Raw genomic sequence first — 25000 nt, 5'->3', positions numbered from 1 at the left:
TTTTTTTTTTGCTGCCCCGTAAGACCTGGACGAATCGCAATGAATCATTCAGTCTATGCGAACTCACTCGCCTCGTGATGTATTGGTGCGCAGCGAAATACGTTGTTAACCGCAATTTGAACGCATATGGGTTGTCATGTGCAAATGTGAAATCTATAATTCAATCCGCGGACAGGGCTTGGTCGTAGCCACAAGTAGCGTGAAGTGATAGTTCCATATTCATGTTTCCTCAGCCCATGGGGTCGAGTTTGAAATGCCATCGACCATGGAATTCACCATTATTGTCACTGGTGATTATCACTGTTGATGCTCTTCGTCTGATTTTGCAATTTCATTTCATATGTTTTGAGAAATTGTCCGTTGTCTACAGAGGAAAGATAAATGACATGGTCAGTCTAAAGACATGCAGCAACATGAGTTGCTGGGTTTTCTCTCCCACTCTCTCTCTCTCTCTCTCTCTCTCTCTCTCTCTCTCTCTCTACCTTTGCACTATTGTGCATGTACCTTCCTTTGGAGAACCGTCACGATGTTGACAAAATTTTGAAATACTTTTAATAATTGTTTCATAATCTGTTTTCACCAACGAACAACAAAAGAAAATGCTTGTATGAAAGTAATTGCAAATCATCAAATCTCCAGTTGAGATTGAGTTCTACTACAAAGGGCATCCATTTCATTAAATTTTAGTTAGTCAAAAAAAAAAATCGAGAAAGAGCTCCACAGCTCATACTTCTCGTATATCGCACCCAGTGATAATCTTTTCATCAGTATCCAAGACCCTGTTTAAGTCTTTTTTCCACTCCTGTTTTTCGCCCTGTCTCTCTCATTCTTCCATTCCGACATATTCAAAGGCCGTTGCCCCTCCAATCCTGTAATATCTCCAGCTTGAAGTCAAGAAAATATGCACAATCGAGTCGAGGATATTTACCCCCCAATCGAACTTCGCCATTACAATCCTATAACACTTTTCCCCCTGTAAATCTTTACCTTTCTTTTTGTATTTTATTCTCTCTCTCTTTTCCTCCGTCCCTTTTCTCTCCTCTCTTTCCCTCTCATTCTTGTATCCTAACAAGTAGGTCATACAGAATCGGATTAGCTTTAAATCCGATGAATTCAAAAACGAGGAGAAAGAGGAAAATAGCGAGAAAAGTGGGAGGCATATTTTAATAGCACAAGCAAGAGCGGAAGGGAGGGAAAAAGAGGGAATTGGTAATGTACCTAAAGCGAGGAGAATGATGGAGCTGGTAAGGAAAAGAAATGTGAAAGGTGAGAATCTAGCTCCCGTAAAGGCGAGAATGAGGCAATACGGCGTATCAGTGATCCAAAAGATATATTGATACGCCCTCGTAATGAATTGCGACAAGTACAAGACCCTACATGAGTCCGAACTGACCGGAGCGCGAGACGAATTCGAACCTAATTTCACGATTCGAAAGATCCACCTATCGTCGGCGGCACGTCCAAGCCCCTCACACTCCGGATGATATCCCGGCAATCCGATAATGCGATCGCCTCCCTAGTTCTCTTGTATTCGTTTATAATATTCCGTGTACGAAACGTTCATAACTAGACGAAAATGAATTATTCGTAGCAACCATTGCGCCATATGTCGTAGGACGGGTTCGTTAAAAGATTACACTCGCTCGGCTATTTTTCCTTAGTGCGAACAAACGCCGCCCGCTTTAAAGTCACAGAGAATTTCCGAGATTAATTTGCTGGAAGTGCCTAATTTTGTCATCGATCTTAGGCGGGCGAGTGTTATAGGGACGAGATGGATTACCCGCGGCCTAACAGGGGCGACTTCGCTTTGTAAAAAAGACGTTTAACTTAATCTCATTTGTACAGCGTAGCTTAATATGCTTTAAGCCGGGCACATTAGGAATTAGGTCCACGAAATGAAAAGTATTACAAGCTGCCACTTCAAGTCCGTTGTCGCAGTTTCTTCTTTTCGCAAAATGTGAAAATGTGAACGCCGAAAATGTGTTGCTGACACGCTGGTCACCGCCATCTATGCAATCCGGGTTATTACTGCAGAGTGTCGTCTGTATCCGTACCCCAACAGCTAGGTATTCATCAACGTGTGGAGAACTCCTATCCAATGTTTCAACCTTAATACCAGGGCCTAGATGATTACAACGTAACACACAACCTTCATCAACGTGTCAAGGGAGGGAGTCGATGTCATTCATTTTTAGCCATTTAGCAGATCCGTGAGATCTGTCCCGGTGCCTACAAGTTGTCTCTCACATAAATCCAGCAGGTTGCTTTTCCTGACTACTGCACAATCAATTTCGATACACATTGGTTTTTTTTTTTTTTACTCAAGGTGTAAACATTTATTTGAAGTAAAATGACATTTTATATGTACAAACTGGCATTAATAAAAAGTGGGAAATGGTTAACAACATGGCAGTTGATAAGTCCAATATGTTTTTCACGAGACAGTAGTATCTTACGAAATCCCATATTCAGATTACATTGAACATGACTTCATCACCTTAAAACAACTCTCCTTTTAGACCAAAAAAAAAAAACAAAAAACAAAAACAAAAAAAAAAACAGATCGGGTTTTTAAAAGTAACTACAGCCTAAGTCTCCAAACATTCGCAATTGATGAGTTGTAGTGACAACTCTTCAATCATTTGATGCCATGAATACTCCATATTCCCTTCATGTAAGTATAGTTTCAAAAGAATGAAATCAAATGATTATTTGTGTGTGGTATGATTGTAATAAAGAGGAAATAATCATCCTATCTGCTTAGCATATGGATTTTGTCAGCATTCTATTATTTTTTTTTAATAAATATATGTAGGACTTTCTGAGTTTCCATAACTTTCTGTTTTTGTGTTCACTTGTACTTAAACTTCAGCCATTCTGTTTGTTGGATTTTACTCCATTTATTAAAGTTACCTTGAGAATTGAGTGACATGTCACTTTAAGACAGACATGTATTACTCTAAAGCTAGGAAAGGATTGTCAAATTTGTTCAATGAAGAAATAAGAACAAATCAGTAGACTGAAAAGAAGTATAGTGGGAGCTAGGTTTTCGTTTTACACGTGAAAAGTAGAGCAAAAAAAAAAATCTTTGCATAGTGTGTTAGAAATTGTTTTTCCAGAAATCTATTCGCGCATAAAAATGTTGTTGCACTCCACAAATGAATTTCGCAGATTTTCATTTAGGTTCTTGACGTCATCAGAATCTAATGCGTATTTAACTAACTCTTGTTAACGAAGTTAGCACCAGTCGCAAGTGCAGGTGGGTTTTTCTTTTTTTCAGACGCTTTTGGAAACTTCTCCGAACATCAACACCTTAAAACGTAATAACATTTCTCTGTACTGAGATTTCACATGATTTTTCTGAACACAACACTTTTAATGACGTTCTTTGCACTCAGTTTGTGTGTGGGCGAAATGTTGCGACTATCGGGTAACCATAAATAAGTCGTTATTACATACACATACAAACAATTATATTAATAACTCATGATGCACGACACAAGAAGACATAAACGAGTTTGTTGGCTTGTTTGCAAAACATAATGAAAATCTTCCCCTCTCTTGTCAACCATTAACCCTCTTGAGTTGCTGAATTCCGTCTGCCATGTCCAAAATGCCACGAATCATTATGTATCAACATGAATTGGTAGAGTGCCATTATACCACAGTGCCCTGCTGCTTCTCTAGGTCTTGTCCATTCTATCTTTATCCCAATTATGATTCCCGTGGCCCTAATTAGAGAGCAAAAATGGTAATGTGGGCGAAAGTGGCTCATACTGGTAAAACTTAAAGTTGTGGGAGGTAAGAGTTGTTGAAGAGGCCGTGTCAGAGAATAGGGTTGGATGTATTTTGTCATGCATTCCTACATTCCAATCAGTAGAAAAGACACCAGAAATAACATGTATACACATATTTGTGCTTCAATGCCCCCCGTGAAAATACGACCGACACGTTTGACCGCTAGTTACCTGCGCTCACCTTTCCCCCTGTTTATAGCAAGAGCACCAGAGGTCACAAGCGGTATTAGACGCTCGGGGTCCTGTTTTGCCGAGTTCCAATTTCATTCTTGTGTGTCTCTCTCTCTCTTTTTCCTTCCTCCCCCTCTCCCTCCCCCTCTCTTCCCTTGTCTCCCCTTTCTCTTACTACTTACGTTATTCCTCTCTCTCTCTCTTTTGTCGATGTATTTTTCCCTCTATAGCTGCAGCACTGGCCTGTGCGTCTCTCAGCCTCGCTGTGTTTGAATTGGGTCAGAGCGCGGAAGCCTTGCCCACATTTCTAGCTCTCTCTTTCTCCCCGTATTCTCTCCCCAGCCCTCTCTGATCGTGAGCCCCTGCATCCACATCATTTGAACACCACCCCCCTCTTCCTTCACCCCTCCATCCCTTCCCCACCCATACCCCCTACTCTTCCTCCTTTGTTATTGATCAATCATTCCTTTCATGCAGCGCATCTTACTCCCGTATTTCCTTTGTTTTTACTTGTCAGCCTCTTTCCATTGAGATTCCGCATCATTTGCATTTTTGACTCTCGTCTCTTAACGTGGCCACCCTCTACCCGGCTCCTTGCTTAATGACGCCTTACAGCTCGCTATATCTTGTTCTTTCTTGTTAATTCCTTTTTCCCGTAAGCATCCCCTCCCCTACCGTTTTGTCTTTTGTTTGTTTGATTGTTTGTTTGTTTGTTTGTTTGTTTGTTTGTTTGTTTGTTTGTTTTAACAACCACAACTTCAACTGCACCGCCATCCTTTGTACTATAGCGATGAAATGCGTTAGCTATAACATACTTACCTATCTCTGTATTGTGTGAATTGCATCATTATCTTCTGGGTTACTTCTGCCCACATCAACCTGCCTCCCACCCTAAGAGCTATTATGTAGCTCCATGTTCTACCTGTCGCATACCGTTTCCTCCAGCACAACTTCTCCAGCGCCATTTCTGTATCTCCCCCTTCCAGCCCTCCCACCTTCGCTCTCGAAAAGCTAAACCTGTGTCCTGCCGGTCTGACATCTCCCTTTCCCATCTAGCATTTCTTCTTTATCTCAAGCTCCTCTCTATCACTACATCCTCCCCTCTCTCTATCTTTCTCTCAATATCTTTCTCATTTTCTGTCTTTCTCCACCGACTCTTCGTCCAATAGCTCCTCACTCGTATGTGACGTAAGGCAACAGACATGAATGTTCCGTGTGTCGCCGCATCACCCCTAGGCAGTTTGTACCTTTGAATGTCGTTGTTTTTTATTAAAGTCGCGTGGCTACCTGTAGCACGGATTGAATCATGTTTTGTACTCGCCCTCCAAAGTATCAATGGATACGTAAAAGCGTGCAATTCTGAGTTGAAAAACACGAAGTGACTTAAACCTTCGAGATAATTTTGAAGAAAATACATCCCTTAAGGTAAAGTTGTCTGTTTAATTGGTAAAAGCTTACATTTCACCAATGGAGCTAACTCGAAGTAAGCAACACATTAACACGAAAACTTCGAAGGCAGCTTTGTTACATTGTGGTGGATAAGCCTATAGCTCTGACGTCGATTTTCCCGAAGTGAGGAAAAAAAAGTATTTTCCATTTGCAAATTAGACTTAAATTCTTTCAGAAATCATGAGAGCTAGTTTCTGCACTTGTAACGTGAGCATGCTATTTATAGCATTCATGAATGTATGTAAAGTCTTTTGACGACCGTTGTCCCCATGCCCTTCTCCACTGTCTGCACCCTAGCCTTATTCATTACCAACATCTGCTTTGTTTATTTGTTTCCTCCTAAATATTGTTGGTCGCCAGATCCAACACATTTATCATCCGATCTCTCAAAAAGTAAAACGTGATTGGTGTATCTTTTGCATTCAAGAGTGATCGTCCTCAGATCCCAACACATTCATTGTGATAATTATTGTGATTAAAGTTTACGGCGTCATCCCTTGTATCACCATCATTATCGTCGTCATTATCATCATCATCACTTTCAGTAAACTTGACGTCGTAGTCATCTTCACGCTTGCCATCATAATTATTTCACTATCCATTTACATAATGATTATCTACATCAAGTGTCGTCACAATCCACATAGCATCCTCCTCCTCTTCCTCCTCCTCCTTCTCATCATCATCATTATCATCATCATCATCATCATCATCATCATCATCATCATCATCATCATCATCATCATCATCATCACATTCATATTCATAATCTTCGTCATTATCATAATCATTATTAGCATCGTTTTCTTTCTCTAATTCTCAACCATTATCTCCATTATTATCAGTTTTGCCGTTGGACTATATACAGAAATAAGTTATGCCACGATTTGTCTCGAAAATGTCTGCGGTCCGCAACAACGGTATAACACATTAGCGCTTCGTCATTGGATCCATGGTTAAGATTTTCCCCTCTCTTATCCCAACGACAATATTAAGTTCATCCACACCTCCTCTTCCACACTCTGACCCCCTCTCGTTCGGAGACTCCCTCTACCACCGCTCCTGTTCCAAGCTGGAGTTTCCCCCGGAGGATCCCGGCGGCGGGGTCCAGGGTAGCCCCATTGAGCCCTGCAAACATATCGCTTGCACGACCCAAAGTAGGTCCGGTAATTGAGACATAATCAACACAAAATATGATTGCTATATCTCGAGAACTCTGTCCCGCCCGCTTGTGTGCAGCGGCTGTTTGGGAAGCGATGCAGTGTAGAGTAGTCTGTGTGATACCTGTCTCCATTCAAATCGTGGGACAAATATTATCTTAATGCACTAGGATAAAGTCGTATCATATGCCAGATCAGGTGGGCGTGGTGTGGAGTGGCCTAGAACACTCAAGCTGTTCCAACAAACGAAGTATACTTACTCGACATAAAGAATATCGACCAAACGATACTCCATCATTCGTACACAACACACCAGCAGTGACATCAAGCTCGCAGTACTCATGTGCTTGTTTTGTTTGAAATTGAGATGAAAGATGATATCGAACATTGTAAATGTAGTTTTGTTATTGTGCAAATTAAGTCTTATGTCCGGTTTCTCCCTATTATAGCACATTCAGGTGTTTTGTTGGAATTTATTATGTGAGTGGCTATACTTTACTCATGAACAGAACACTTTATTTTTCTGTGAATCTCTTATTGAATGAATTTGAATTCTGTACGTTTTCATGGTTTAAAGAGCTGTATGGCCAACATGCGTGTCATTTAGAAACGATGTGTTTATGCCTCGAGACTACACCCAAGTATAAGTGCTCCTAACGATTCCAACAGCCTTTGTAGTCATTTTAGAAACCCTTTAACTTTAATATTACATGTTACAAGGAAAACTATGTCAAAGAGTTTTACAGAGAAATATCCGGCGAACACCCTGGCTTCTTCGTGGCATCTAATGTCCATGTTTTGTATTTACTCTGTACACTTATATTGATCACTACAGAATCTGGGAAATGAATGTGTGATAGACATTATGTTGCAATTCTCACCATGGAATATTACACACTGTATATGTGTTGCTTTCTTGGTTACACCTTGAAATATCTGCACGGGCAGAGAATATTGTAATTCTACATTCGAGAAACGGAAAAGTTTAGTCTCGAATATCACAGCCAAGGGTTTTATTCTTTTCTTGACAATTCACCTTTTGTCAACCCCCTCAGGTAGTTGTGTTAAAAGCCATTGAAAATGAATAAAGGGCAATTCTGGACCAGAAATAAATTGTTTTCGTTTTTTTTATTAAGACAAGCAATTCACAAGCATAAGAATACAATATTTATCAAAATCGGACTAAAGATAGAGAAGTTATGAAATTTTAAAGATTCACTATTTTTTGGAAACATGTTTGTTTTCAAACAGTTGATACGAATAATATGCAAATGAGTGAGATGATGGTGTCATCGCCTCACAATTTTCATTTATTGCATACAAAAAAGGAGAACTGACGAAAATTCAAATCTTTGGCTAATGACGTACTCTTGTTCATAGCTGAATAACTTCGAAACGATAATCAGTCATATATGATATGATTTGAGACTAGAGCATAACTGCGTTGGAAAAAACCAGAAGCGGATCTAGAGGGGGGGGGGGGGGGGGTGGGGGGGGGGTTGCAACCCCCCCCCCCCCCAAAAAAAAAAAAAAAAAAAAAAAATCCGGGACCATTTTTTTTTATCTTATCTTTTTTTTAAAACTTGTAATTTTATTTATTTCTATTTATAGCAATGACCTCTATACCAAAAATAGTGGTGTTTTAGATGCAAGAAAACGCCATTTTCACACACAGATTTTCAAAAATTCTCCCTACTGTGGGAAGGGGGGAAAACCCCCTCCTTTTTAAAAAGCTAGATCCGCCCCTGAAAACCCCCCTGAAAATTTCTACTTGGACAGTTTTGAGGCTATGACGTCATCAATTCACTCATTTGCACATTCATACTGATGGTATCCGGACTGGCTTTTGAAATTAACGAAACTAAACAATTTCATAAATCTTCTAGTTTTGATTTCCTTTTGATCAAAGTTTCCCAGCTATGCTTGTAATATTTTTTACTTTTTTTTTCTTTTTTTCTAGATTAGCTTTTTATCTGCTCCGGTATTATTCAATATAAGATTCTACATTCATAAGTGTTCTTCTAGCTGTTCCAAATCCTCATGCATTGCTCCGCAACGTTTGTATTTTGTCATTACAGGAATTAGGCAAAAGAATGAAAACGGGAAGGATGGTCTAGTAGCCAACGTCACATCGCCCAACGATGTCTTTTGTTCAGTTCCGGGTCGACTCTCGCTCCTAAGTTCAACGTCTAAATACAAGGTCACGGTAGCGGAAGTACAGCGCCGCCTATCGCCACCAGAGTGTCTGAACGCGTCGTTGCTAGGGGGCGTGCTAAGGAGGTAAGTCAGGGTGACATACAGTTTATCATCAACTGAGAAGCAGTAGACTGAGATGAGACCACTTAGTCTTTACCCCTTTGAGTGGCAGGGACTTTACTCAGTGTGTAAAACGCTATAGACTTTCCTCCTTCAATCGGCACTGAAGCACACAAAGGATTAAGGTCTCCACAGACGATGTTACCAATGCCTTTGCAATGTTATATGTTACTATGTTGGTTTTTTTTTTATGGCATTTGGGGTTGCTCTTCGAAGGCTATTCTTTTGCTTTGTTTTTCTTTAACATAGCTGTGAAATAAGAGGTAGACGAATCTAATTTTCAGCGCAGTGTGTATAGTGATACGGTAGTAGAATCAACAGCATGGACCTATCAAATACAGCGATATAGGTATTTTAAAGGAAGTGTATTTTGAAGACATGGTAAAATAGGAACATTATAGACAAAAAGAGAATTGGCATTCTTATGGAAACTGATTAACTTCTTTTTCATACACCATTTTTCTGAGGCGGTCTCAAGCGTCTTGTTCCCCTAGATGTCAGTGTGTCTCTCAAGCCAGGGGAGGTGTTGCAGCAATGTTCGTTGTCTTTATTGTTAATGTCGTCGTCTCCGTCGTCAGAAATATACGACAGTACGTGTGTGGTACTTCTGCATTGTCATCCTTGACATTGACGCGCAATAATTATCTCAGCATTATCTCCTCCTGTTACCTGAACAGTGTTGTTCCACGGTGGTGCTTCCACCTCTCCGGTTGTTCAAAACAATTCTGGCTCATACGCATATATGCCATACAAAAGGGAGAAAGAAGAGAAAGAAGTGTGACAGCAATTAGGTATAACTCCATGGTAACAGTTTCCCTCTTTTGGAGGAAACCTTCTCTTTTGCAAACCATGTCAGTTGTTGCCAAGGAGTGACGAGACGGCTGTATTAAGATAGGACAAAGTAGACTAACTCTGGAGTTGAAAATCGAAGAACGTATGTGGCCGACACAGATATCTCAGTTTCTCGAGAGCATTCTAGAATGTAAAATCATACACAAGATGTTTGGGTTTTTAAGATATATCTTAATTTGATGAAACTTTGGTTCTGCTCTGTTTAAAACTCAAGAACATTTCGTGGCTTTGTCACCCAAATCATCATTGCTATTCCCTCCTGAATGTAACGTTAGAATGGGTACAGACAATTAGATACTTTAATGTGGTAGTAACTCGAAGTAAAAACTAAAGATGATGTACATACACTATCTATTCATTGTTAGTATTTAGGAAAATATATTATTTCAAACTAGATGTGATAGATATGTTCTTACAAAATTACTTTCTCATATCAGCCACTTCGTGAAAGTTATATACAGCTCTGGTAAAGTTAAATTCTTATATCTGGCAGAGATGAAAAAGAACTTTCATGGCAGGTTTTAGTGCAGCTCCAAAGTTCAGTGGTTATTTTATGAGTTTATGGTTATATTATTCAAGTTACAATAATAGCCGTCATTTCAACCCGTAAATTGTCGCCAACCACAGATCAACGGTTTTTAATGTAACCGCTTCGTGTGGTATAGTACCTGCTGTCAATTGTATCGTTCCAGTCATTTATCGTCATGTAGATAATACATAGCAAAGAGAAAAAATGAAAATGGTATGAGAAAACCTCGACAACCACAACACTGCTGCGTTCCCCTCAATAACCCCGCGCATAGCATTTTGTGACCCGCGTCGACCCCGAAAGAAAACCCTCAAAAGATACGCGGCGCCGGGTTCGCTGCTTTCAAAAGGACCCGAAAAGTAAATACGATTTAATATTCCGTGTTGATACGTTCTTTAATGTGGAACGAGATTTGGACTTTTTGTGTATAATGAATGAGTATTTAGCATCTGCAATGTCTCTCTTGGTTCGTGGTATTTCCCCCATCACTCTATTCTTTCATATCAATTGCGCTGTATAAGGGTGATGTTAACTTCGTAAACTTATTTGTTCTGAAAGACGGTTGTCCATGGTATGTATCAAGCCTACCAGTGTAATATGTGTTATTCAGTTGTTTTTCCTCATGTACTCTGTACATCCACGTATTACTACCGACAATGGCATGAGTTTCTTCCGAGACATTTTGCAAGCGAGAAACCTATGTTATCATACTGCAAAATTCATAAAGAACAGTTACGTTGTCATGAACTTCCTCCGTACAGCTAAAGGGCATGTTCCTGCAGCATTTCAGTAAATTTGTCTGGTAACAACAGAATGTTATTGTCTCTGAACGGGCCTGATATTGAACACTGTGATGTATTCAATGCTGTGGGAATATTGTAGCATGTACGCACAGAGTATTTTGCAGACATCGCGTGCAGTAAACATTGTGTAGTTTACTGTTCCTGGGTTGATAAATTCAGTGACGTATGATTCTAAATTCATTTCAGATTAGTTGGTAGTAGACATAACTTTCTAGTCAGCACAGTTTCATAGGGAGGAAGGTTCCCTTGATACTTTTCACGTGATTGCTTGAATAAACGCCCCTCGGAGCTCCACACAGCGCACTGTACGATTTTGCTGCTATTTCATAACTAACTTATCACCCCCTGACCTCTAATGCGGTGAGACCTCTTCAAAGTCTCAAAACTATCCACGCGTCGTTATGGGTGGGACTACGGGGAATGGGTCCGTGCGTAAATGGGTCTCGATCGCTGTCAGCACACAAGAAGTCACATTTGGGTATTCTCCCCCGCTCATTGTGTCTCGTGGTTTTAATTGTCATCGATAAAATAAATTTCAGGTTCTTTCAGAGATGCTAACGAGGTAAATGCGAACATTTTCTATGACTTAGCAAGGGGCTCTTTTGAAAGGAATGACCCTCAGCGGATAAAGAGGAAACTCGTCGAACCGCACCGAATTGAGTGCGTCGAACTCGGGACAAAAGCGGGCCGAAAAATTGAATATTTTGGAGCTTAATAGAGACGTAGAAAATGGGGGAACAGTCTTACGAACAAAGGGGGCAAAAAGTAATATGCTCCGGTGGAGTGGTTTCATTGAAAGGAACACGGGTGTTTCGTGCTAAATAACAATCTTTTATGATTTTTTTTTTCTCTGTCGAGCTCTGTCTGGTTATCAGCTCATTTTCATCGAGAGAGAAGAAGTGAGAGAAAGAGAGGGAGAGAGAAGAAGGAAGGCAAAAATGATCGATGGCCGTTTACGAGTGGGACTAAAGGATTCGAGCTCGCATAAAACCGTCCATGAATAGACAGTGAATCTTCAGAGTTTGATTTCGATGAAAACTGGCAGGGCAGCCCATACTATGGAATGGAAGAACCTAGACAGACCAGGAAAAAAAGAAAAAAGAAGAGGATCTTTGAGCTCCACTATTAAATGGCATTGAGAAATTTGTTACAATTTTTATCTCTGATAATACCCCGGGGTAGAGAGACCCCGCCGGACATATATCATCCTTTAGATGGCGCTGAAAAGAGGGTGGTGGAATTTCTCCATCAGTAATTGATTTATGCGATAATCCAAATTCGTTATCATCTCCCTTTTCTTTTCCCCCTCTTCACCAACTCCTGTAATCGCGCCCATAAGTGAGGCTGGGTGGATCTAATGATGAAATGAAGGACGTCGGGAACAGAAAAATGGGCAGCTATCGATAGCAAAGGGTGATCGTTTTTCAATGAGTGGTTCAGTCGTGGGACTGCTAGTGAGAGAACTTCCTGGCAAACTTTGTATATCTTTTGGTTTATACTGTACATTCCTAAGAAGACAAAAAGAGTGGTATCCACCGACTACAAGTATATTTGAAAATCGACATTTATTGCATTATCAACTCGTTAATACACCTTTCTCTCCCCCCCCCCAGAAAAAAAGAAGAGAAATAGGTATGCAATTATAAAACTAAATCTTTTATCTCACGAAGAAGTACCTGCAGCTGCAGCAATGGGCTCGCCCAAGTCTTGTTGACTAGGATACGCCATTCATGGAAAGAAACAAAATATTATAGTTTTTTTTCCCATATTCTACTTACGTTGTCCACCAAGGGTAAAGGAGAGAAACGGTAACATGTTCAGTTTTCTCAAATGAGCAATGCACCCACACTTTTCCAGAAACTGGATTTTTTCCTCTCTCTGTTACAGACCTTTTGGGAATAGAATTTTAATGTTAATTTTCTTCAGTATACATTTTTAACCTAAAGGTATAAGTGTAAAGATAGATAGACAGACAGACAGATACATAGGTAAATACATAGGTATAAGAAATTATGCTTATACATTTTGCGTTCTGACAACGTGATGTTTAAAGTTCATACTTTCGAGTTTCTTGTCTTACAGGAAAATTACAGGGTAGTTTAAAGTTAGTTTGAAAAGAAAAAGTAAGATATGACTAGCACACCACTGAAAATTTGTTCAACAAAATCGAACTAAAAGTGAAGAAGTTATGAAAGTTGAAAGATTCGTTGACTTTTTTTTGCATAACAGTTTTTGAACAGTTGATATGAGTTACAATGTAAATTGATCTCATCATGTGATCATCTCACAAGTTTCCATTGATCGTGTAAAAAAAAATGATAAAACTGTTTCGGGAAATTAGCAAAACTTCAAAATTTTATATCTTCCTTTCATAACTTCCCTTTAAATAATCAGATGGGACCCTCCATTAAGAACCATGGCTGAATTGCTACGAAGTATACGACCATTAATATAGCCCTTAGAACAGCGCCCAAAACTCGTCACAGTGTATATGAATATGTAATGAATAGATGCTATGTACCTTATCCAACATTGAAGACATTCAATCTAATCGAAGCATTTAATGGATGTATATCATGACTAGAATTGAATCATGTTTTCGTTAACATTTCAATGAATAGAGGTATACATTATGTTCGTCAGGGCAACACACAGTCAGGCTGCCGCGACCTGATTACAGATGCACGCAGGCGTAGTAACCGGGCACTAACCATGTTAACATCGCCATCATCATTGCAGTGACATCTGAAATATCAAACTGGTTTCATTCAGGGACCTATTGATATCAGCGACAACCAAAAATAGATGAAGGTGTGTAATATCACCCGGAGAGATCGCGACGCGCACAAACCGAGCGATATTATCAGTGTAGCATGGCGCGGTCATGGCTGGGTGTTAAAATGTTGCACGTCGTGCCGGAGCTTTTCCACTGAGGTGGCGCCATTTCAGAAAAGTCGGCGCGCGCGTGTTTCTGCCTTTCTCCCGACAGTTACAAGCTCGTAGCAAACAGAGCAGACGATCAGCGAAGCGCTACAAAATTTTTACATTATATATAAGTTTTTTTGTTTATTTGTTATCTTCTCCTTTCGTGTACTTTACTTGCACCTGATTATCCTGCGCGTTGTATGAAATACCGTCTTTGACGTAACTATCATTAGATAATTTTACCGACAAAATTCAACTGATTTTTTTTTCTTTACATCGGCAATTCAGAGATGTAAATTGCAAATCCCTAATGCTTGACACAATATCGTGGCGTAGTTACCCTCTTCGTCTGATTCGGGGTTGTATGTATCAATAAGCAAATGGTAAGTTCGGTAAATGCGACGGTTTCAATGTAGTGTCTTTATTTCTAACAATCTTATAACAAAATCCATGCATAACTCTATGTTTAAAGTGCAACATTTATTTCATCTTATGAATCAAGTTTTTTTTTTTTCTCTCTCTGCAAACTGCAAAAGATCTTGAATGTCTAACATTTTCTTTTGCTGGCAACGCACGTTTGGCATGTCAAAAACATCGAATTGCTTTTCATCCTACCGTTTGCTTTCTAATCTTGATATTACGTGTTTACCTAAAGTGGCGTCGGAGGGATAATTCGTCTGAATCACTGCTCACCTGTGAGCCAAATTATGATACGACACGATTATGCAATAACTGGCTTATTTATACGACGTTACTGTTGCCTAGGGATGTTTAAACAAATCGTTGCGTCCACAACAAGCTGATGTTTGCAGCTCGTTCAGATGAGTAGGCCTATATGTCAGATATTGCTGTCAGTACGAGATATTGCTGGATGGAGGGCCTATTCAGTTGGACGAATCAGAGAAGTCATCCTTGGGTAGCTACAATAATTATTCTTTTTTTTTTCTTAACGCCAGCCCATGTAGAATACTCATTTGTCAAAAATTATTCATTCATTTGTCAAAATTATTTCATTCATTTGTTCATTTATTTATTCATTTGTCAAAATGTATTTGTCAAAATGTCCATACTGGTTAGGGAATAGGGTTGTACCAGATGAGATTCTAAAACACCATCACTGAGAACTTGAAAATGTCAATAAGTGGGGAAAAAAACTTTGCGTTTGCTATATCCATACGCAGTCATGTTATTTAGACTGTCTTCGATTAATCATTGCATCCAGACTCAGCCAGTATATTTAACCAAAACGGAGGAGTTGGATGTTTAGATTTTCTATATGGAGTTCGTGACTTTACTGTTGGGATATATCCAGGCGTAAAGGGTAGGGGGAAAAAAATAAGTTTCTTACCTGTCAACGTCTGACGAAATGCTGAGTGGCGCTCGGAAATAGGTAGAAAAGAAAAAACGAAAACATGGGTTTTTCTACTTCGTCTTTCACGTCTTCTCCTTCATTTCCTTTTCTTTTCTTTTCACTCACTGGCCCCCAAGGGGATCTGTCAGGTGTGATAAAACGCAAATAAACCCGCGGTTTATTTTTATGACGACTACTGAGTGAATTTTCTCCCAAGTCTGCAGAGAGGCATTTTGCGCGGCCATGCGTATCACTCGGTATTTTCCTATGCGCGGGACTGTAGGTCGCTCTTCGTAGCCCGGGGCGGCGATTTCTTCCAACCTCGTGCGCTCTTCTTGCGACGGGTTTTTACCCCGTAGAACAAGGAAAGAGGAGCGAAAGGTTTTTATGACCCGAAGTAACCCCAGAAGGCCTAGATACCGCGTTTGCATCCTCACAATTCCTGTGTACGCTAGTATTGATATGTTTCAGCTCAGTTTGACGGCTGTATTTTAGCAAACTGTTACCCGTCCGGTTATAGAAGCAACATGACATTTCAGTTCGAATGTTCTCATACAGCAGATAAATTCGTCTCGCCATGGCCAACACACGCGCACTCATTATAATACTATGTCCTCTCTGCCTGACAAATTTGTTGCATGTGATATGCCCACCAGCCAGATAGATAATGTATACCCAGGTCCCTTCCATGGTTATGCCATGGAGTTATTACTCCAATGCCCTGCAACGCGTCACATTTAAAGATTTAGCCCCACTTGTAAATCATGTTAATGTCGTGAATTACCCACTTCAGGTGACTCATTTGATATAGTTTTTACCATTAAGATTATTCAGCATTCACGTGTTACGTCTTCCAGACAAAGATGCCAATGTAGAATTTCATGAGACGGTCTCTCATTATCATTACTGGTTTGAATTATTCTTGTTATCATTATTCAATATGATAATCACGTATCAACTGGGCATCATCTTATCGATTCAATCAATCAATATGCATCACCGTGCAAGAGGGCTTTGAAAGAAGAAGTGGAAAAATACTATACATTGTACTTAATGTTGACGCGCCTTCGTATAATTCTTTCAACTACTTATTCTATCTCTATAGTTTTCGTTTTAGCCTCCGGTATGTGGTTTGTTTTCATTTATCGTTTATCATTTTTTTGCCACTTATACTTCTTCCAAAATAAAGTAGCTCTAAAAGATTAGTTGAAAGTGATGAATATTTCCATCGTGAAAGTTAAAAATCGTATAATCCAGCTGCCAAAAGCGGTTCCCACCTTCTCTGTTCGCTCCGTTGTGCTTTGGCAATTCTCTCAAATCGCTGAGCATCTTCGATCAGGGGGAGCTCGCGGTCCATTTAGAAATGAACACGGGGTTAATGGACCAGCTACGGGCGAGACAACTTCCTCGACTCGACGACTCCTCCGTGACCCCGTGAACCCTGACCCCACGTCATCGGAGGTCAGAATCAATATCGCAATGGCTTCGTGTAATCACTCGACGACATCCTAGCTCATTTACAGACTCTGAGGTTTTTCTTTCTCGCTTTTTTTTTTTTTTTTGGTTGCTCAATCTCCCCCTACTCCCAGTCATTCAACTGATAATGACTTATCCACATACATTTCGTAGATTGACTCATTGGCGTTTTGTGTTGAATTAATCGAAAATAAATCCGGCAAGCCGAAGTGAAAGAGAGAGAAAAAAAAAGGGGAAGAAAGAGCAATCATACATGGAGCCGTGATGGAGTGAAGACGGCAAGACGCAAGTCAAACTCTCACCACAGCTCTTCACTTTCATCGCCATAGAGGGCGGAATTCAAATTATTGTTTTGTGTCTGTACGTCGTTTTTGGGTTGTGTTACCTCCTGAGACTATGACGCTGGTTGCTAAGGGTAGCAGATATTTTACTGGTTCTATTTTTATTACAATCGAGCATTTTGTCTCTAAACCTTGTCATTTTCCTGGTTAGTAAATGTGTGTTTTGTTTTTCTGATGCCATTAAGAATTGTAGAGAAAAGCCATAGTAGAATTGGAGAGGAAAATATGAAATGACAATTGCGACGTAAACATGGCTTGATAACTGATATCTGTTCAGAGAACATTAGGATTAAAACCTACATCTTAGGGTGATACGGACCTCGCATTGTGCGACCTAGTATATGAATTGCTTTTGTCCATAGCGAGAAGATTGACTAATTACTGTACTGTAATGCTATTATCATATTAATCCACGATTTCGTTGTCTTGGGTCTATTTTTGTTTCACTCTAGCATAAAACAGATAATAAGTCTGGTAAATAAATTTGTGAAAGAGCATCGAAGCTTCGCTAATATTCGTTTTTTCTAAAATTGCTTGTTTGGTTTTGGTGGTTTCCCAAAATCTTGTCCAGTATGAAAAGATATGACGTGTTTCTTGTAGTTACAGCCCTGGCTACAAAATTTTTCGTCATTTTGCCGCCTATCGGTGATGGAGGTATCGTAGACAATCACGTTAGCTCAGAGGCAGATGCTCAGTAGTATGGGGTGCTACTTGGAAACCCAAACCAATGCCTTTCTCCAAACTATATAGTTGCTGCGATCATCGGTTTAAAAAAAAATAGAAATAAAAAATATGCTGCCACCAACGTCTTTCATGCCGCCAATCCAGTATGTAGACATCTTTGAACGAGAAATAATCTTCAAGTTCAATCATAGTTTATTTCCAATCAAAGAAAATCAAAACGTAATGCAAAGTATACATATCATAAAATGATATTGTCTACACTTTTACAAAAGGTTCATGTAATATACGAAATAGATTATATACATCAACATATGTACAATAATCAGAAGGAACGATGCGTTCTTCTTCAAAGGGAAGGCAACAATTCTCAAGCAGGAGATTGACTTGAGATTCTGTGCGATAGGGGCCTAAGGTCTATCCAAAGAGGTACTTCGCCTAGTACTTCCTTGGTGTAACTAAAATAAGGCCTACATTATCTAAAGTAATCGCTTCGTTGTTACTCATGGTAATTAAGCAAACGACATGATGAGTTGAATAAATCACAGATCCGCAGATATAATACGCCAAGATCCCCCCCCCCCAAGATGTTGAGGTTAAAAGAAAGCTTTATGCGCATGCGTAGTAGCGTCAGCAAGATGCGCGCATGGCTTTCGTAGCTTTAACCCTCCAAGTGCAACGTTTATTTCCTGTTCATAGGTATGTGGCGAAATTTGTGCATAAATTTGACTCTTTGGCACCGAAAAGGTTAAATCATGTGAGTGTGGGGTGGACGTAGTGTATTTTAGTGTATCCTTATATCCTCAAAAAGTTAAGGAACAGATGTGGCCTGTTTGCAATAGTAATGTGGCACTATAGCTGAGACTGACTACCTGTTGCAAGTTATTTTCATGTCATCCTTTGATTTCCATCAAGTGTTTGGGCTCATGTTACACTGTGTGATAATTATGCGTTATTCTCCTTTGTCCTATGGTCAACATGGTCAAGATGGATGAGAGAACATTGTGTGAAATCAAACGAGCTGCACGGAGTACTTGATTTATTAGTTTGTTTCGATTGATTCATTCCCTCCATATTTTTACGGAGCAAAGAAAAGGAGCAAATCTTCTGACCATCAACATGGAGCAATGAATAACAACTCTTCTTACTAATTCTACATGTTGTATAATGGAGTTGCAGTTATGAGAAAAAATAACATATTTTCGTCATGATCTAGAGTCATGTCTATGCTAAAAAGAAGGGGGTGAGGATTGTGTTTTGTGCTTGTGATTTTTTTTTTCAAGAAAGGCTAGTAAGGAGGTGGGCGGAAGGAAACTCTCGACCCAAATTAACAGCTAGGTTCCACGCAGGGTCATCCACGGCTCCGGTGTAGGGTTACTGGAAAGCGGGCAACTCCGCGCACCTGGCCGATGGGAGCCCTCAACTCACCGGCTCCGATTCCCTCCCAGCCACACGGGTCACAGACACCGCGCATACACAGGTTATGCTGCTTTTCATTCTCTCCCCTCCTCCCTCCTCCACTTCCATACTTATTCTTCATCCATCCCTCCCTCTCTCTCTCCCTCTCCCTCCTTCTCTCCCTCTCTCTCTCTATCTCATTCTATCTCTCTCTCCATCCATCTTACACTCTTTCTTCCCCACCCCTTCTTTCGCTCAGAGAGGAGGAGGGGACGCATCTTCCAGGACCGCCGTCCCGGGATGCTATCCCGGCGATCTCGGTCTGGTGACACTTAATAAGCGTCCACGTTCTCCGGGATAAGATAACAACTTCATTGACCTAAATAGAGTTTGTTTGGGGTGACCAGCGTGGATCGGTGTCGGGATAAATTGCTTTTTACGGTAATGATGATAAGAAGCGAGCCTGATTCGGACACCATAGCTATACTGATAAATTGTATTGAATTTTCACAGAATCTGAGACGCGTGGAAAGCTTCGCGGGTTTGTCCGAATAGTATCTCCGTCGGGTTCTCTTCCAATCTCCATCTCTATGCACACAACTTCCAATCCCACTTTGCCTTTCCTTACCGTTATTCTTCGGCCAGTGTTTCAAATGAAAGAGATGAAAAAAAAAATCCAATTTGTGAGTTTTACCTCCGCATATCACTCCCGCAAGTTGTATATTTCTCCTCCATCCAATACATTTATTCTTCTGGATATGAAAGGTCTTAGTGGCCAAACTTTAAAATGAAATACGAGAGTATGTTTTGTAATGATGTAGATTGGACACGGATACGCGCCCTTCCAACGCAAACGATATAATATCATCGTGAAGCTTAGAGTAAGAACAGTATTCAGAGCCGCGGAGGAAGAAGATATCACCTACCATAGCATATGGAAAGAGAAATCACGGTAACGAGAAAAATATGGCTGCTTTGACCTTGTTGGTAAGCAGAAGCCATCAACTCAGGGGACAAATAAATAAGAAAGGGAGAAAGAGAAGAAGGAAAGTTCCAAGAAATTTGGAAAAAAAAAACAGAGGGCGGGAAAACGCAGTATATTTTGTGTCTGTGATTTGTAGGTGGTGCGTGTTTGTGTGTTTGATTTTCTCATTGTGGGCTGATACAAGTTTGATTCACACTTTACATCACAGCCTCAAAATCATCGAATAATATAAATGGCGTCAACGTTGACACTCTATACCTCAACGCCCAGTGCAATCAGCCTGCGCACAAGAATCCAAGATATTGTGAGCATCACGACCACACACGGGCACACAAAGGCACTGTACATACACACACACACACACACACACGTCATACCATACATGAATGTCCAGAGAAGAACAGTATGATCATTTGATGGATCCCGAACAGAAAATGGAACACGGAAAAATAGATTTGGAAGCTTCGTTTTTCATGCAAATCCAAGATCGCACGTGCGTTGCTGCAACTCCAAACATTCCCGTTGCAGTTAGCGAAAATACACAAGGGGGAATATAGTATTTCTTATCCTAATTACTGAGGAAATCGTCTCATTCACAAAATACTGCAACTGTTAAGTGCGTGTATTTCTTAAGAAACAAAGCAAAACGAAGGAATATTACAAGCAACAGCTTATTTATCCACGGTGCTTCTCTTCCCTTTGTGTCCTTTCTTTTTGAAAAGCTGGCCAGCCCTTCTCTCAGCCGTGTCTCGATCGCTGGTCCTGGCCATCGAGTAAAGCAAAATTAGGGAATTATACCATGAATTCGTTTATGGATAGTGATATGCTTAAATCATCAAAATTTGATATTCTTGGTGTAAATTCCTACCAGTGATGAGAGCAGTCGCTAAAATGAATTAATGCGTGTTTGATATTTTTGGCCACTCCTACGAGTAACCCTTGTACAAAGACAATGATACGGTATGTAAACTATCGGAAAGTTAAAAAAACAGGTGGCTTTGAACAATCTAAGTTTCACACCTGTTGAATCTCCTGAAAAGCACACGTCGTTTGGTTTTGCATATGTTCATCAAACAATCCTGACTTAACACACGCAGCTGGCATCGGGCTTTAAGTCAGATGCCCCCCCCCCCATCCAGTTGTTGTCCTTATTTCTTTGTTAATTACTCTCGCCAAATTTTACCATTCCTTAACCAGGACCGACTAAAATGAGTTGTTTAAATCTAGAATGTGTGATTATTCACTTTGTGATGCTAGTTCCTTGTCAGTTTCGTGGAGTTACAAAATACGTAATCTGAATACGAATCGGCTAATTGACGTAATTCAGCCGATGAATAGGACCAAGACAATGTATGACAACTTTTCCGTGAGAGCACACACGACCCTTCTGTCGCTGAGGTCTTAGAGTCAGGCTCGTCCAGTCACTTTTTGAAATGGACGGAACAACAATTAACTAGTAGGTAAAGAGTGTTTTCGAATTGAAGTGTATTTTTTCTCTTTCTCTCTCAAATAAAATGAGGGCTCTGTCCTTTTTCAATGTGATTTAATGAGCGGAAAATTGACGGCGATTTTGGCGGTCTTTATTGTTTCGTCTCGTTTGATTTAGTTTGGTTTGATAGTCATAGTGTGCTGACTGTCTTTTCGCCGCTTTATCCCTGGGGCAGAAAAAGGGATAATCGTGGTCTACAGCGAGGCGAGGCTCTCCCATGGTGAATACATGGTTAATCTGCTGAGCAGAATGATCAGGAAACGAAACAGTTACCACAGCGGGGTGAAAAAACACTTTTGGGACTTCGCAAAAAGTTGGTAGCATCACCACTTCTGAAGGATAGACTACACAAAGACATCTAGCAGTTGCCTTATCTCCTTGAATAACGTTGGTCAATATGGATAATTACTTGTGACTCTTTTGTATACATAATATACACAGCGTTGTGACCACACTGCATTTTGTTTACTACAGGCGAGCTTGAAATCTGCTTTACGAGTAATCATTAGGGCTTCAAATTATTTTCTTGTATCTCCTGAGTCAAGTAAATAAGTTTTGTTCATTCACAACTTCACCAAATTAGAACCGAATTGTGTTGTCAATACACACAATGTCACGCTGTTTCAAAAGTGTCTCAAAGGATGATTTTCCTTTTTCTTAAAGTCTTAATCACAAAAGAAGATAAAGGTTACAGAAAGATTAAATCCCATAAAAAGACGAGAAAAAGTAACAACTGACAACTATTGCTACCATTTGAAAATATCTTAGAAAAACAGAAGCGAAATGTTTCAAAATGTGTAGTTCTATTCCTCTTTGCTCGTATTGGTGATCGTAGCTTTTAGAGTACAGCGTACTCATCATGTGTGCAGTAGTCAGTACTTCAGACAAGGTTGTTAACAGCACACCGCAGTATTTGAGGGTATAGATTACTCCACATTCATCTATATGCAAAAACAAGCTGTAGACATTGTTCATATTTATTCGAAGTATATTCCCGCTATCACATTAAAAAGAAAGACGTTCACATCTTCATTTCATATTTCATCCTCTAAATCTCGTCTGTTTCCCTCCTTACAGAGCAAAGTCGAAGAATGGCGGCAGATATCTTCGAGAGAGACTCGAGAAGATCGGACTAAATCTGCCGGCTGGGAGACGAAAAGCTGCAAATGTCACCTTATTTACCTCATTAGTCGAAGGTAAGACGAACTCAATAACGATAACCTTAACAATAATGTAAATTATTCGATAAAGCAGATCAGAATGTTTGTAAATGCAAAGCAGAGTCACGGAAAACCTGTTTCTTGTAGATGAGTGAGACCCAATTAGAGTGTGCATGACGTGACGTCGAAATCACGTGACTATTGAGACATCTTTTTAGTGGTGTCCGTTGTAGACTGTGGTATTGGAGTTTGTGACAGCCTCAAACGGGCATAACTTCTTCAGTTACAGTGTGTTCAAAAGAGATATTCATGTTCCATGAATGTTACTCGAGAGGAACAGCAAAAAGAAGTTAGAAACATGTTACAAAGCAGTTACTCTGCGTTGTGATTCAAATGTATAACGTTTATATTCTGACGGCGTTTACTGGTATGATGACTACACAGCGTTTGTTTAGCTCAAAAATTTTTCAAGTTCAACTTCGCTGTGAGAGATAAAGGGTGTATACATCCACGTTGTTGAAGTAGAATTATTCACAATGAATGCACTGACTATGTCAGAAACATCTAAACTTGTAGGCGTCTTGAAGTAAAGCTAGTCGCAATGGTGGATGAGTGACAGTGGCCGATCAATCGATTCGGCGCAGTGTGCGCATCGTATCACCTGTAGGGACGATGCAGCGTCGCAGCGTGCGCCCCTCACACCTGAAGCCGTTCAACCGCCGAACAGCTTGCAACCCGTCTCCCGTAGACGACGGTTGCTACGCCAAAAGGGCGGATGGGGGATAAGAGGTTGCAAGTTTGGCAGACGACTGAGCACCGCTTTTCGCTAATGACCGTCGCCGGCTCCGTCTCCATCACGTAGAGCTTTGTTTTCAGGTTCAGAACACACAAAACTAGTCTTGAGTTGCTGTTCCCGATGCTCCACCTCTCTCCCTCTCTGTCGTCATGCGTACGCATGCGCACACGCATAACTGAAATCGCACTAAGGAACACATACACGCATTAAATACAAAATACCATACACACAGCGGTAAATGTATAATACACGCATTTCCACATCTTTCTTGTGTAACCTATCAAATCGATATTAATGACTGTATTATGATACAAGGTTGTTTTTTTTTTTTCAGTGTATCTGTATCATTTCGGTTCTCTCTCTCACACACTTCGCTGTATAATTCATATCATGTTTATAAACACAAAGATAAATAGATAGACAGATGGATAGATAGATAGATAGATAGATATATAGATAAATAGATAGATAGATAGATAGATAGATAGATAGATAAATAGATAGATAGATAGATAGATAGATAGATACATAGATAGAAGATAGATAGATAGATAGATAGATAGATAGATAGATATATAGATAAATAGATAGATAGATAGATAGATAGATAGATAGATAGATAGATAGATAGATAAATAGATAGATAGATAGATAGATAGATATATAGAGATAGATAGATATATAGATAGATAGATAGATAGATAGATAGATAGATAGATAAATAGATAGATAGATAGATATATATATATATATAGATAGATAGATAGATAGATAGATAGATAGATAGATAGATAGATAGATAGAAAGCCATCTCTCTTACTCTTACTCCTTTTCTGCATTTATATAGATGTGTTCATTAACAATTTTTTTTTGTAATAATTTTCCTGTGCATATATCTGAAAATTCGATTTCAAATTTAGTCTGATAATGCATGAGCATACTAGGTCCAGTGTAAAGACATTTCCGGAGATTTTGAAGAGGCGCTTTTTGGAGATTCCATACTATTTTGCCTCTAGCTCGTAATTTATTTTTCTTTCCTTTTCACTGCAAAATTTGATTTTCCATATTTACAATTCGTATTTGTGGAAAACTTTCCGTTGTTCATTCAATAAACATTTGATTGGTAAGTGCTTGAATGCACGTTTAATTTCTAGCCAAATGTACTCACGTTTTTATATACATGAATATTCATATAGGCTTTCAAACATATGTTGATTCTCGTGGTTCAAAATGTAGTTCAGTTTCTGCATGTATTGTACAGCCAGCGTGTGTTTTTCTTTAGATGTAGCTTTTTATAAAGGCTGAATTCAGATGGTTTATT

General features: G+C 39.7%; 1 protein-coding gene across 1 annotated transcript in view; it reads left to right on the top strand.

Moving 5' to 3' along the window:
* LOC140234422 (transcription factor AP-2-alpha-like) overlaps positions 1-25000 on the top strand; it is a 123990-nt gene that overhangs the window by 87080 nt on the left and 11910 nt on the right. The window contains exons 8-9 of the mRNA XM_072314467.1: positions 8656-8857; positions 22801-22919. Coding sequence (XP_072170568.1) covers positions 8656-8857; positions 22801-22919 — 321 coding nt within the window. The remainder of the gene's footprint in view (positions 1-8655; positions 8858-22800; positions 22920-25000) is intronic.

Source organism: Diadema setosum, chromosome 10, assembly GCF_964275005.1.
Source record: "Diadema setosum chromosome 10, eeDiaSeto1, whole genome shotgun sequence".
In the NCBI taxonomy this organism is placed as follows: Eukaryota; Metazoa; Echinodermata; class Echinoidea; order Diadematoida; family Diadematidae; genus Diadema; species Diadema setosum.
This window is presented reverse-complemented; position numbering and strand designations above follow the sequence as displayed.